The 16,685-nt window shown below is 39.3% G+C and overlaps 1 protein-coding gene across 5 annotated transcripts in view; it reads right to left on the bottom strand.

The window, feature by feature from the left end:
- Window positions 1-16,685, bottom strand: part of Cad87A (cadherin 87A) — a 178,697-nt gene that overhangs the window by 27,381 nt on the left and 134,631 nt on the right. For all 5 annotated transcript variants that reach the window (XM_089079860.1, XM_089079861.1, XM_089079863.1 and 2 more), the window contains one exon: window positions 13,010-13,227. In XM_089079860.1, coding sequence (XP_088935986.1) covers window positions 13,010-13,227 — 218 coding nt within the window. The remainder of the gene's footprint in view (window positions 1-13,009; window positions 13,228-16,685) is intronic.

The following is a 16,685-nucleotide window of genomic DNA, read 5'->3' as shown; positions in this document are numbered from 1 at the left end:
GTCGAAGTGTTATAAAAGTCAATTTTCAATTTATTTGAAAAGATTGTGACTCGATCAAAAATATAACACGAGTACGTTAATGAAAGCGGAAATAATACAATAAATTAGTGATAAAGTTCTATATTCTCTCGTACTGTATTTTCGTTCGATTACGTTAAAGCGACAGTGTTTTGAATAATCTATGTGACTCAGCCAGAGAAAGTCTCTCTTTTATTGAAACGCCGAAAGGGGATCGCCGTATGGTGTCGATTATAGATCGGGATTTTGAGCAAAATGCCGCGATGTGATTCGGGTGTTGTCGCCTACCCGAGCGGCAATTCGTATCGCGGGCATGCCGGCTGCATCGGCACCGAAATAAAAACGGCAAGAGGGAGGGCACCACGGCGGCGGTCCGCGCGCACCCTTTTGTCCGGCGATTCCGCGCACGTAGACGCGATACACGACGCCCCCGAGGATGGGTGGTCCACCACCTCGCGGGTGGGTGGGTTGGTGGTGAAAGCATTGTGTCCTCCGAAAGTAGCTCCCGGTCTGCAGTCGACAGGAAGCCCAAGAATACCGGGAGAATTATCTGGGACGGACGCGTGAAGGGGAGAGTCGCGACGGGAGAAGGGAGGAACGGTCGCGTGACCGCGCCACTTCCGGGAGGGAAGAAAAGCCGCCAAGGTTGCGGCGGTACTTTCGCGAGGGGACCCCCCCCCCCCCCGAGGGTCGGCGATAAAGCTACGCGTGGAGGGTAGGAGAAAAGGAGTGTCTGCGGAGATATTTTTTGGACAGGGTGTATATCATACTTGGGAGGGTATAATATGAACTGGTGGTGTGCGAGATAAGTCGAAGCTTAACACGTGACGACCAGTCGCATTAGGAATGATGACGCCCATGATCGCGTGTGATGCTGCCGTTACGCTTCGGAAGCGTGATATTGCGAATTTTTAGGACGAGCAGAAAAATAGGAAGGATCAGGGATACACGCGAATAATTTGTGATACGACGATAGCGTTAACAATGGTTTCATATTTAACGCTAGATACGGAAGAAGAAAGACATTCAGGGATGAAGGGAAAAGAAACGTAAAAAGATCGTAAAGAGAGATAGGATGACGTATGTATCGATACGAGAAAACTGATTCGGTTATTTCTATCTCTCTGGGGATAAGAGAAATCGAAGGGAATTTTCGTTCGCAGATTTAGGTCGCGGAACAGGTGTGAAATAAAAGATAGACGACGGCGATGGTCGCCGGTCGCTCGCAGCGGGATTGCGCGACGCGCATCCCTAAACGAGGGTGTATTTGCAGGGCACGTAGGTGGCAGGGTGTACACGTATTTGTATGTAACGTATGCAGCTGGTCGCAACCTGGGTGCTGTTGTCGCGTGCACTGTAAACGCTTTCATAAAGTTACACGTGTTCGCGCAGATTCCGCCGTTGCGAGCAGCAGACACTTCGTGTCGCTACAAGTAATGACGAGGATATCAACGATGGGTCGAAAAGGTGAGTAGGAGTCGGGTAAGGTGACTCGAGGTAAATGCGCTTGCGTTCGTTCCGTTCGTTGCAGCAAAGAAATTGCACACACGAGGAGAAAACGTTCTGCGCAAACAGCTGAAACTCGATCGTTCTTAATGCTCCACGCGATCCCGTTTGCTTGATATTTTTTTCAAGATTTATTATTACCTGTTTCTTTTCCACGAGTCGAGTAATAAACAATAAACAGAAAAGTACCTTCTGATTGTTGCGAAAATATGTAGAATATAAATTTTCAGCCGCGTCGCTGAAAAGCGTAAATGTTTTTCGGTAAAGTACGAAGATTAATATCCTTTATACGCTTATCCACCGGACCGCGCATTGCCCCGTTCGCAAATTTTCTCGGAAGTTGTTTTTTTTTAAAAACTTGCAGCTTCGTTGCAGGTTACTCGAGAAACATTAAACCGAGGTGCAATTAATTACTCATTTGTCGATATTACGCTGGACGCAATTTTTCTGGCGGAGACATTTGATCGACGTCCGCACTGTGCCGTAATAATTCTCTTTTAAGGCGGTCTTCGATCGATCGATTCCAGTTAACGCGTTTTTCTCCTCTCACTCTATTCAATTTCTCTCAACAAATTAAATATAGAAAATTTACCGTCTTTACATTATATTCTTATACATTGTTATATCGATTTGAAATAGGCCGAAATACTTTTCCTTGCACGAAGATGCGCGAGATTTGAAATTTTCATGAGAAGAGAAATAAAAAATAAACAGTTTGATTCAACGTAAAAGGATTATCTGTGATGTAATCTGCAGCCGATTCGTCAAACAAATGTAGTAAACAACGTGAATGAAATAAAACTTTAAATTTAATAAAGTTGAACAAAAAAAAAAGAGAAAAATGAAGTTAAACGTTCCGATATACATAAGCATCTAATTCAACAAATGACAAAATACAACGAAATCAGAGCTCATATCAGTCACTTCTACAGTCAGACAAAAAGATGTATTTACCTTCCGAATATTCGACGGAATCACCTCTTTTTCGAAAATTATATTTTAACATCACATCCGACGCGAGAATGTTTATATGTCAAAGGCAGCCTTTGAAGGTGTACTTTCTCACATTTTTTTTTTCACCAATACCATTTATATGGTCGGAATCACTCGGCCTCGTAGCGTAACACCGGATACTATCGCAATAAAATTATTTAACGGCCGGCTAACAGCGTGCTGTAAACAATACTCGGAAATTCGCATTGCAATCTGTTGGACAAAGGGCCGTCCGGCCGCATCAGGGCCTGGACGATGGTGCTTTTATTGCCCCGGTGCCGAGGTAGCCGGTCGACCATCGACCATGAACGAACCGCCTCTTTCTGGTCGTCTCTCGCGGTGCTTTCGTCAGCAAGCCAGTCGGTGTGTCGCTGCAATTGTATATCATGTGTGCGGCGCTTTTTCGATAAATCCGTCGTCGTTTGACGATCGAGCGGCCGCTAAAAGAACGATTATACGAGGCCTGGACACACGGGCGCGATTCCGCGTTCCGAGTTTGTCCGTCCCGGCGCGACACGAGAGCGTCGCATCGGCTATCCATTGTTCTAACGGCCGGTACACGCTTCGTTACGAATAATCCTGATTTTATTACGGGACTTCGGGACTAGAGAAAGACGAAATTGCCTGTACGGGAACGGTGCGAGCTTTTATTGCCGAGCTTATAGGCAGCAGGGCAAATAGAATTTATTTCTAGGCGGAAGAGACTCTCCTATTATTCACTCGACAAAACCGATTGTCATTATTTCGGATTCGGGTGAAACCAATGTGTGAGTCTTAAAATGTTTTATTATTTATGCGAGAAGATACATTTGCAATTTTTGCAATAAATTGCAAATGCTTAATCATTAATTGTTTGTAATTAAATTTTATTTGTAGTAATATCTTTGTTACATTCATGTCACGCTTCATTACGGTTTTGAAACTTTTAACTTCATTTTTCGAAAATATTTTTTTTACTTACACATCGTTATCGTATTCAAATGTTTAACTGTCGCTTGTAATAACAGCCAGAATTTAGAGCGTTTTTAACGCGGCGATGAAATTGGGACAACGTTATGGCAAAAAAAAAAAAAAAAAAAACTGGAGAGTCATTAAAAACTTTCGATTACTTTTTTCTTTAACTTTGTACTTTTCATTTGTACGCAGGTGCGGCATAAAGCCATAAAGTGCAAAGTACAAGGAGCATTGTGAAAAAAAAAAAAAAAAAAACGTTTTATGAAATAGGACACAAACTGTAATCGATATTACGCGAAATCGCGTGAAATTACAATGCAATATGACGTAACAGGATCGGAATTACATTCAAAACGAATAATCTTTTTACGATACCGCGGGGGTAAGCTGTGATTTATATCTATCGGAAAATGATTTTCTTAACGAGGAACGTTCGACATCACGGATTTTAAAAGTTCCAGCGGCACAATGGAATCCACGCTGTATCCATTAATCGGTCGCATAATGCGTCGATAACGAAGGGAAATAAGAAACTTGGCTATTACTAGGCGTAATCTACGGCTGGAACTTATTTCGCCAGACTCGAGGATCGAAACGACTTCGGGGATAAGGAGCCATTCTTCCACTTTGGAGCCAGAAAAGTTCGTAATGGGAATACGATTAAATTGCAGTTGGATTGCTAGAAAAATATTGCCATGCGATGCACGAGAAGGTCGTTAATCTCTTACGGAATTCAAACAACATCGCTCGAACATTACTCCCCAAAGACTTTTTATGCCTATCCAAGAATTGTTGCTCTTACATTAGTAAAAACGTTCATTAATTTCGCTTATTTTCTTCACCGTTAGATATTAATTATTTAATACACATCTTTAAGTTTGGCTGCACCTGCACTGAGACCATTCGTTCGGAATTTTTCTATAAAAACAGAAACTGCTTTTTTTCTTTTACAATACCTTGTAGGAAATAACAGGATAATAACTAAATTAAAGGGGTAAGTATCTCACATCGGATAGATATAAATAGATTCATACAGATAGATATTATATTTCGATAACGAATTTCTTCGTAAAATCTGCATTAAAATAAATTGCTTCGTTTTTACCTAGATCATACACTTCATAGTGCATGCGGGCGGTAATAAAATTATACCGCCACCAGAATAACTGACCGCATATCAAACCAATTATAGAATATCGATTTTCCTTTTTCCTTCGAGTGCTTTAATATACAGTGCTCCGGATAGAGTCTCCTCTCAAGCGAGTTATTGGCAGACTACTTCCTTTCGACAAAGGACAAATTGTGCGATATCCTTATATCACTGTAATAACTACTTCATTCTTCGGAATCAAGAGCACCAGCATACAGTTTCAAATATCGATTTATTCAATAATCTTCTTCAGGCATGTTTAATTTCGTCGTTTTATATTTACGTTTAATACCAGGGGATGGAGAAATTAGTTAACAATATCCTCTAAATTTATTTTACAGTTTGTGCCTATTCCAGTACAAGATCAATAAAATAATGCAAAAATGCGAACAAATACAGAGGACGTACCGAAGTTTTCCGATCTTTTGCACGTTCTTTTTTTTTTTTTTCTTGAAATTTTATGAATGTTCTTTAGGATCCCTTTGGTGTGCAATCCAACCCCACTTACGGCGTCTCCACCTGCTAGTCCAAGTTTGGATATCTTTAAGGCATTTCGGGTCACCCCCCCCCCCGAAAGTCAAAGACAAGCGCGACACGCGGCGCCGTGCCATTCGTATGCTACTTTTCACTTCGGCAACAAATATGAAGCCGATGCACCGGCTGACACCAGGCCCGAAAATCTCGGGCTCGCGCGAATCCCCCCCTCCCCCTCGACTCTCGTATATCCGCGCTCTCTTTTCGCTTCGGGATTAGTTGGAAAGTCGAGAGCTACGATCGCTACGTGCTTGAAATAGGAAAGTCCATCCATATTCTTTTCGCGCTCACCTTTTTCATTTATACGGGAAAGACGTCCCTGCATAAACGCGCCGAAATTTATGGCCGAGAAAAGCCTCATTTCATCTCCTTTCAAACGAAAGCGAATGCCACCCGCCAAGCCTTCTTGTTGCCCTCCCCCCCTTCCCCCCTCCCGGTCTTGTTCTCCAAAATAGTAATTAATTATTCGTATTTCTCGATCTATCGATATTTGTACGAGGATTCGAAATTTATTTTATATTCTTATAGGGCAGAAATTTGAATGGCCTTTTTATCTGTGAGTGAAATTATTATAATTGTTTCTGTGTGTATATATATGAAACTTATTTAATTTGAATCTCTTTCTCCAACGATCTCGGGATTCATTTTTTCATAGTAAAAATATTGAGAGAAATCATCGCGCTTCAAAATTTTCCAATTTTTTAAGATAATATACGAAATTTTAAAGTCACGACTTTTTAAAATTAATATCAAACCTGAGAAATTAAATTTTTGTTGAAATAATGTGTATATTTGAAATGAATTTGAGGACACAGTTTCGTCACATATTTATTTTTTTTACGACTACGTATAGAATATAATAAAATTATAATGCACGAGGTAATATTTTATATAATTGATAGACAGAAAATAATATTTCAATAAGAATTAAAAGCTAATATGTTTAAATGCATTTACTCATTTGAAGCATACAGAAATATGGAATTCCGGCAAATGCGAATTTCGAAATTAATTTACGATGTCATTTTCGTCGTGAAACGAACGACCGATGCACGTGTCGCAAGTTAGGACTTAGTACTTAATTAGTCGACTCTGTTATATTACAACCGCTGTAACCCATATTAAATACCAACGTTTAATCGTATCGTCGTGCCGCTTCTCAATTTAGTCGCTACAGTTTGTAAAGCTTGCAGAGTTTAGACATAACTATATAGGTGAAAGTCTCTTATGTTGACACTAATAGTACTAATAATAAATACGCTCTACAATAATCGATGCGTTGAAGAAAACAAGGAACTATTATAAAATCTTTGTGCAGCTTTAAATTTTCAACTAACTTCTATTTTACATGTAACGAAAGTAACGTGTAACAAACGATTTTATTTCAGTTTTTTTACATATTTTATATAATTTCTTCTTGGACTCGTCATTACTAAATGTGTCCACATTATTACGTATCCAATCCGAAATACGATACTGAAACTTCTATAAATATACTTCGTTTTTGATTTCTAATAGTAGTACATCAAATTATATTAGTTATCCTAATTTGTAAATCTAAAGACGAGACGTTTTATTAAGTAAATAGCTTTAAATTTTAATAAGTTCATACAGAAAGAAATAAACTAAAAAAATGACCGCTTTTTCTAATATATTTTAGAAAAATTTCCAAATATATCGCTCTTAATATATAAACTTCGTCGAATTACAAGTTTAATGTTTCCACAAATTTTATCTATATATATATATATATATATATATATATATATATATATATATATATAGAACAAACGTTATGAAAATTTAAAGTTTTAAACAAAAACTTTATAATTACTTTATGTATATCGGATCCGATTTTAATTCGAGATACTTTGGCAAATTTGTGGACCTCGACGGTTCTCGTCAGCTTTAAATTGAAATTATTCCGCAGGTAGATATCTATTCGCGTAAGTAGCATGTTCACGTTCCACCGATAGTCGATTCGTTGATGCGACGAGATCGATCTCAATCGTCGCTTCGGATTGGGAAATATCGTGCTGTTCACGATGTAATCGAGTTGCCATCCGATCGGCCTCGATCAACAATAGCGTGCCTGAACGAACACCGAATTAGCAGTTATCTTTATTGCTCCGTACAGATCCGTTCATTTCGAGCGTTTGACAAACGCGTTCCCGGGGAAGAGAAATGGCGATTGTGAATGGCCATAATAACATGTGACGTTGCGATAAAACTTTGTTAAACAACCGACAGGCCCGGATTTGTCACCGTCGCGAGCGCGACCGCGGTATGTATTTGCATATGGTTGACATCGTTGGCCACAACCATGCTTTATCCGCGGCTATCAACGTTATTTATATTAGCCCTCGTGTAATTGGTCGGCCAGCTCTCATAGAGAGGATAATTAATGCGAATCGATCAAATCGATTATCGCGTGTCAAGTATTAATATCGATTGTCTAATCACCTCTTTCCGTGTCATGGAAAGTTTTGCTGAATTATCTACAAATTTGGTCGAATAGAGATTTGAAAGTAATTATTATTATTGGGAGACACTTAAACGTAATGATAACATTGATTGATAAAAGCTTGATATTCAATTGACAATAATCAATTGAACGTCTGATATAATTATTTCGATAATTTAACAAAATTACTTTCGAATCTTCTGTATTCAATTTTTAGATACTCTCAGCAAACTGTTTTTTCCGTGACATTCTTTCTGACCTATACATGTGAAATAGATTTACATTTATGCAGAGTATTTTGAAATGCATCGTTTTAATTTTAATGACATTTCGAGACAGTGCGTATAATTAATGGAATAATTTTGCGTAAATTCGATAACGAGGGCGCAAATTAGCAGAAGGGAGCGCAGGCGCCGTTTATCCGCGATGCAGTGTTACAACTGTATTATTTCAGCCTTCCTCGATAAGAAGACCGTAATTAACGATCTTGCGAGTAGCTGAGAAGGGCAAGTCTGGCATTGTGTAGTCTGTCGTCGCATTATGGCACGTATATATACATATATATATATATATATATATATATATATATATATATATATATATATGGAGAGTCGCCGCGCGATAACACACAATACAATTTCGCGGACGCTTCGTACGCGACGAGATAATAACGGTTAGTATATTTTGCGCGATTCTATGCGCCGCGCGTAAAAATTCGCAAATCCGTCCCCCGTTAAAATCCATATACCGTATGAAAACCGTGGATGGCGCGATGCGTAGCGCGTTGCGATCCCATCATTTCCCATTTCGCGGGGGAAGATGATATTTCTGTAATTAAGCTCGCCGCGAAAACCCTCGGAGGTCCGCCGGCGGGCGCACGCCCCGTGTGCGATAATCGCTTTCGGTTCGCGTTTGTGCGATTGTTATACGGATAACGCCACGCGTTACCTGTTCCTCGCGAGAAGCGAGAATCGGGTAATTCGCGTGATCGGATCCGATCATGCGGTCCGAACGGGGGAGTGAGCCTCCCTTCGAGCGACAAGCGCTCTGCGGCAGCGTCGCGATTTTCCACTTCGATTTGTTTCGGTAAAACAACGTTAGCGAAACGTTTGTTTTCGTATGCGCTCCTGTCCATCAGAAACTAAAGGGGAATCAAAATAACTGGCGATTTCTCTGCGGCCTTTGTACTCCCGGCGAACGGTTTCGATTAATCCCAACGAATGCCGAGATTTTTGCGCCCGTTATTTCGATGCCGCAATCAAAAGACTCGCGTACCGATACACTACTAAAAAAAAGCACGAAAATACGATACTAGGAACGAAATGTAAAAAAAAAAAGAGGAATACCGATGTTGATACCAAACGAGCGAGCTTTAGATAATCGATTTGCCCGTGCTCGCTATCGCGCGATACTTTTTTTTCCCACCAAAAGCAATTAATTTTAATTGTTTCTGACTAAATAGTTATTACGCGTAGTATGAGCGCGGCCTTTTTGACATACGCATTTGTTACATGTTACAATTTTTTTTCGTTAATACACATTTTGCTTTTTAACTTTAGTAATATTTTTTATAAACGCAGCTCGAAACAATTGTTGTCGATTTATGTTCCACGTAAAGCCAGAGCGAGTAATCATTCCACCATTATTACGAAAACAACAATCGCAACAAATGCAGTTGTTCGCACATAATTACGGTGAACATTTCGACGGTACAATGTTCGTGATTTTCGCATTGTGTAAAGCGATATAATAATTAGATTCGAGCCATATGCCAATGAACCGTTTCAGTGAAACGCGAGGCACGAATTTTTCGTCATTAGATGAGAAACTATGGAGCGAGTTCAGCAAAAGGGTTTCCATTCTTCTATTTTTCCTTTTTTTCACCCAACAGATAATTAGACGTATTCAAATGAACCTTCTCACACTGTAACTTCAAGTGAATTTTGCGCCGTGCTAATTTTTTGCTTCGGCTAATTTTTTCTTCGTGGAGTGCGAACGTCATGCATTTCGAGGCACTGTAATTCGCAAATTTTTCCCTTCCGTTAAATTCAGATGCGTAAATTTCTCTTTGTTATAAAATCTAAATTATTTATATAGCACATAGATGTACGGCTAAAAATAAACATTTGATCATTAATAAAATGTACAGCTTATAAAATATAAAAATAATATCATATTATTATATTACTAATATCAATAATATATAAATAAACGTATATAGTATTAATATACGCACAAATTAATATATATAAATGAAAAAAATTAAAAAAGATTGTAACATAAAAATATCAGGTAAATGAAAAATATTAATAAGAATATATATCAAGTTTCAAAAAGTGTAAAACGTATTAGATTTAGAAATAATAAATAAAGAAAGAAATAATAGCGAAGAATAGAAAGTTACAAATTAAATATGTTGTGTCAACAATATTTAAAATGACTATTGTTTTTCTCGTTTTTCAATATATAGAATAGATAGAATATTCATCTGTTTTTTATTGCGTTATAATTCTATTGCGATAATTCAGAAATTCATGCGTCTAAGTGACGTCGATAGTTGAATTGACTTGGCCCAAAAGAGTCTCGAGGAATGATACGTTGTTCGCGAAAGTACGTGATGAAACCTGACGCAAACGAACGGCTTTCGGGTTTCCGAACTTCCAAATGTATATCTACGATCGGCTGTCGGTTAGTGTATCGCACGTATCTGCGGTCCAGAGACCTCGAAACTTTCCTCGGACGAACTTTATCGTCGCCAATTTTTCACGACCTCGACCCATCAACGGTGCGACGCGCCCCTGGGAGACGAGAAAGTCGCCGGTTTCCCGAATCTTTAACGACGGGAATAAATACAGTACGCGACAAGTGGTTGGCGCGAACAGAAGCGATTCCGCCGTCATGAGAAATCGCGTTCCTCATTCGTATGGAAGAATACATTTGGCTGCTATTTAGAAGACTATTTTTCTACCTTACCGTAAGATAGAAAAATCAGAATACCGTAACACGCGTAACAAAGTCTACTTTTGGAAAAATTTACAAAATTTACAAAATGACCTTTGTTTCTAGCAAACTCGCGTCGCAGACGCGGAAATGTATGCGTATTCAATATTATTCTCGCTCGATAATTGCGGAGCTTTTCGTTACGAAAAGGATCGGACTCGCATGCATGTAACCATGATTATTAATTTCGCTCGTGGAAAGAGACGTGGGACGTCAGTCTCGCCTAATGCGCCTATTGCATCACGCGCGCATTCGGGAATCAGCGCGGGCACGTGCGAGTTACAGAGTAACCAGAACCTATTTAGCTAGATTAAATCAATGGAGGATCCGACCGAAGGATGGGTCAATGCACGAAAATCCACGAGCGCGCGCGCGACAGTCGCATTATGTCCTCGGGACATCGTAATCGCATTAATTGCATTCACGGACACAAACGCAGCCGATTGCGACGCGGCCGGATGCGCGGCTGGGAATTCACCGCGGACAAGTTCGGCGACGGAAAATTTCCGATATTTGTTTCGCGCTCGAAGTTGACAGCCCCTCCCTCCACCCCTTCCTCCTCCTCCTCCCCCCCCCCCCTCCCTCGCCATTTCGAATTGATGACGACCGTATCGAGTGCTGTTGCAAATCGGAGATGAATCTGGCGACGCGCAGATGGTTCGCGCGAAATATCGCCGAAATCGTTTGTAATTCGCGGCGACGATATTTTTGTCGAGAACGCGATCAGAACGCGAAGGTCTAAAAATGTAGACCTTTTGAATTATTTCAGAAGACGTCGTCCAGAATACAGAGTGTTCTGTCCGCGTGCTAAAGGCGCATATACGCGAGAATGCGCACGAATGTGTCTGGCGAAGATTATTCGCGGCCGTTAAACGCCAACCGATCCCGCGGACTGGTCTCTCTCTGGTGGCACGAATATGTAACAGCTAACGTCGGCGACGATAAAAATACGCTTACTCCGAAAGCGCAAAAATGCACATGAAGATCCGAAATGCGTCGAAATTATCGTGAAATCGTACTGAAGACTGAAAATTTGCATATCCGATATTTGTGTTCGGCTCCATTTCAAACTCACAGCATACTCAAATCGATCGTTCCCACGCTAATATTTATGATTCGGAGATATGGCCTACAACCATAATTAACGCTAAATCAATGATGCGCTGTTCCTGTGGTCAAACATGAATACGTCACGGCGTATTGTATTATCGATCCTATGTGGTGGTTTTGCGAAAGAAATATGTCTGACGATCGATACATACATACATAATAGGGCTGTAATATAATTAAATGGAAAGACAGCTTTCGACAATTATGGAATGAATTTGGATCGAAAATAAAAGATTTATATATTCTGCACGAAAACACGAGAAATAAAAAAAAACGAGACTTGCATTTGCTGAACCGTGTCGCGAAAACGGAGGATGTACGAATAATTGATCCGTTGAACGGCTTAATGACATAAATAATTCCTCGTTAATCTCTAACGAATATAAGTTTATGAAAAACGAATTGAATCAATATTTGCTTAATAATTTCGTGTCGGCCTGAATTAATCACGACGCGCGACGGTTGAAATACATCGTGAATTTTTATTTTTATCCAATTTATGCTATTTCGCGCAATGGCTTGATTAAATGTCAGGTGTTTGATATTCTTGCTGCTAAGTATGTTTGATAATAATTAATTACTTGTTCCCTTCCTCTTTGGTATATGGGGACGTGCTGAAGATAAGACGACACTGTCTACGAACGTCAAGCGTGTCCTCTTAACGCTTAAGTAGTTGCATGAACCTCATAAGCAGTATTCATGACGCTGTTTACTTTACAGTGGTATAAGTAGTATAAGTGACGTAAATATAGTATGTACTACAGGAAACTCTCCTAAACAAGATGAATTTAACAAGAATGGAGCATGGTAGAGATATTGGTCCGATGAATAAATTTGTAATCAGCTTCGGCGACAATTCTGGTTAATTAGTCTTTTAATTACCGATTTTTTTCCAATAAGCTGATAATTCCAATTTAAATTTAGACAAAAAAATTCTATAAATTGTACTAACCTAAATTGTTTTTATTTAGAACTTTAAACTTGACTGAACCACTTCTGTTCAATCGCTTTTAATATTTGATTTGGAATTCTTTCAGAGGCAAGTTTAAGATTTAATAGGAGAAAAATAAAAAAAAAAAATAAAAATAAAAAAAAACACATTGTCGAGGATAAATGACGGTGAAGTCGTGCGTAAAATATTTATATAATACAAACTGAGAGAGTATCGCGATTGAGATGGGGTCGGTAAGCAAATCGCTCAAATAAAAACTATGTGCAATCTGCATGCAAATTCTCCCTTCGATAAGAACGCAGGTCGCCTAAATTGATTGATGTTTTACCTCGCGATTGAGCGGCTTCGCCAGAGTGATGACACCGGTGCGCGGGTTGACGACGAAATGGTCCGTGAGTTGTATGCCATATTTCACCGGCGATCCTTCGGGATCGTGGCCCTTCAGGACGAACACTTCTGTCCCGACCTTGGTCGATTCTGAGAGTGGCAAGCCCGTGGGATATCCCCCGGCCTCCAGGATAGGTGGCTCGTTCACGTTGTTACCCGCTGGAACAACAAAAAAAAAGAAACGTTTGTTTTCGAGAGTTTCTGCTGTTGGCTATATTGATCACCCACACGCCCGCGAAATCTCTTTCCGTGTACCTTAGCAGGGTTTATTTATTCCTCTCGTTAACTCCCCCTTTACACGCTGCAAGCTGCGTTCGGTCGAAACGAAATGTCTAGGGTGTTCCAGAACTACAGAGAGAGTGAATACTTTCTTAGAATTATTAGACGGAAAAAATGTAAAAAAATTTGTTGAATAACGTTTTAGAAATCCATATAAAAAAAATCTTCAAAAAATTTCATCAGTAATTTATTTTTATAAACTTTTACAATAATTTCTAGACTAGGATATACCTTTGTAAAATAAGTCGAGAAATTAAAAATTCACGTCATGACGTCATTGTTGACTTCTTCAGAACGTTATCAATTATTCTGTTTGACGTTAGATATATTTCTACTTTCGCTTATAATATTTGAAATTTCTGTATCCTGTGACTCGCGTTAAAATGATATAGATACCAGTATATCTATCAGTAATCTAGCAGTAATCAGGATTTGCGTATTAGTTCTTGCGGTCGGTGAATTACTCGCTAAGTATGTACGTAGTATCGCGGCTGCACATCTATTGTCGAATCGATTTAGGTGATTAAAGCTACACGAGGTAAGTAGATTATGATTGATGTATCCGTTGCGCGGAAATCGATTTTTGCCCACCAATATCGTCCGCCGGACCTGTCGATAATCAATTTCGCTGCAAGATCCGGAGCTTAGTGTTTTCATGCTTCTTTTGCGACAGGCGCAATCAATACGGAAATCCCAATTCGGTGCGTTGAACAAGAAAACATATCGCGTCGTCAGAGAAGCTTTTCCGTTTCTTATATCACATTATATCATTATATCGGTTTGAGACGAGAATAAGACGGGAGAATGCTTTGTCACAAAAGACAAATGTTCTGGAAAACGGATTCCTGAGCTTAAAATCTAATAACTTTTGTATCTCTTTTTGTGAAAGAAGAAGCCATCTTATTCATATCCAAAGAAGATTTGTATACTTATATATATATATATATAAGAAAAATGATAGTAATAGTTTAAACAATTATATTTTGCGTTATACATTTAAATGAAACTTTATGTCCCTTGTATAATATTTTCAAATGGTTCGTTTCAAAGATAAAATTTTGTTCTTATAACGTTCTGTAAATAACTAACACGTGATACTACATATAGTATAGTTTCAAAAAACTTGCAACAAAGGGTTGCCTTTTTATCTTTTTTGTAATCAAAGTTCACGCGGTAAAATGGAAGAAACGTCTACTCGTAATCAAAGTATGGAAATTCGCGAACGAAAACAACGAAATCGATGGTGAAACACCCTGTACAATCATTTCGACCCCAGGAAACGTTGGATGAGCTTTGTTCGCGGTAGGTCACCGCATTTCGGGACTCAAAAGAGCCCGGAGGTCCCAGGCCACTAATTCGATGCGAGCACCGGGGCTCGACCCCATAAGCCCGAAAAGTCATAAAACTATTACCAAGTTGGGACGAAGTGGCCTCTGCAACCGCGGAAACTTCTTTCCGAACTTCCGCAGCTTCCAGCCGGAAATTGTGACAGACGTAATAGATACATCGCGAGCTTTAAGATCGTCCAATGGGGCTCGCTATACTTTTTTTACGGATCCCATTCGAGCATACTGCGGGGTCGTAGCTGCGGCTTTCCGTGCGTATCTCTCTCTCTCTCTCTCTCTCTCTCTCTCTCTCTCTCTCTCTCTCTCTCTCTCTCTCGTCTTTTTCTTGCGACAACGACCAAAACGACGACGACGACGAAAAGGAGCCTCTTCAAGAAGCGACGATAATCGTTAAGCGGGTAACGACACACGCGATCGCGTCCCTTTCCTCGAGGTCATGCCACCACTGTCGCGGATTCACGACACTCGCTTAGAATTTTTACCATTATGCGTCGGACTATACGACGCCGTCGTAACGAGCCCGGACTTTTACGCGGATTGCACGCGTCGCTCGTAAATAGGAAAATCGTGCAGCAAAGTACCCATTGTAATGCAGCGCCACCGACTTCGGATTGTCATCCGAGAGAGAGCGGATTGTTACATTTGAGAATCAATGACACGTCAAAATAGATGCTGAAGTGAATAATCAACGAAGATTATTACTAACTCTAGCGATTTTCAAAGAAATATCTTCTTACACAGAGTCGTCATACTCGGCAGATGATATATTATTTCTCTTATTTGAAATGCAACAGAAAATTATTTTATAAATCAACAAATACAGGAGTATAGATGTATAAAAATGTTGTGTCGTGAAATTGATTTATGTAGCAATGTCTTTATGTAGCATGGTTAGTATATAATTAACACGTTGAGTGCCGCGCTAATCAATGTTGACCAGCGTTATATCTGACTGAATATAATGTAAAATTCGTGAATAATGTTTATAATTGTGTAACTATAACTAATTTGAATTTAATATTCTAATATATTCTAAAAAAGAGATACATGTAAATATATAAATATTAAAAGTAAGCAAATTAGATTGAGTATTCAACGAGTTAATATACTAAATATTACATCTAAAATTATATTAATTGCATCAATTACAAGACTGAAGATTTTGGAAACACAGGTACTTTTACACGAGAGTTTCTTTGATTTCTTACAATGTTGAAAGCATGGAACAACGGAAAGAAGGTTCGCGATTCAGTACAATTCGAAGAAGTTCGTCAGTAGAAGAGATAAAGCGAAGTCTCTACTAAAAGTCCCGCTGCATCGAAGAAGTAAGATTGTTGGAAACCGCGACAGTTGTACGCACAAATTTTCCCTGATCCATCAAAAGAAAAGCGGCCGTAACTTTTTCCGAGGAAGTTTTCTTCAAACGCATTTTATGTAAATTCAAATAGGGGATTCGAGAATGATGCGGACTGAACTTTTCTTGAGTGAGCGAGCGAATGACGGCTGATATCGAGCATCACGAATATGACACAAATAACTGAATTACCATAAATTTCAGTCACTAAGTATCGTATTTTGCAACTACGCATATTTTTGTCATTTCCAAATTAATTGCTGAACTTTTAGATGATTTCCGAATGGTCTCGTTATATTTTACTTCTCTCTCATACAAACATCCCAAAGATCGTTTTCCGCAAAGGTTTCTGTATATAAAAAAATTACTATATTAAACATATTATAATATATTGATTAATTGAAACACTAAAGATGACGTGAGTCTCAGTGACGAGGTGTAAAACGAATGCGAATGTGAAAAGGAGATCGTCTACAACATTTTTTTCATGGAGCTTTTAACGCCACAATTACGCATCTTACGAGTCGATGAAACTCGTTGAAACCGACTGCCTGGAGTTCACTTGCGCGCGATTGCGAGCAGGCGAATGCAATTGCAATTCTACTGTAATTGTCACTTTAATTGCGCGAAAACTCACG

Source organism: Pogonomyrmex barbatus, unplaced genomic scaffold (assembly GCF_055798465.1).
Source record: "Pogonomyrmex barbatus isolate J1 unplaced genomic scaffold, ASM5579846v1 scaffold3, whole genome shotgun sequence".
NCBI classification, from domain to species: Eukaryota; Metazoa; Arthropoda; class Insecta; order Hymenoptera; family Formicidae; genus Pogonomyrmex; species Pogonomyrmex barbatus.
Note: the sequence above shows the minus strand (reverse complement) of the source record. Positions and strands in the feature narration are given on the sequence as shown.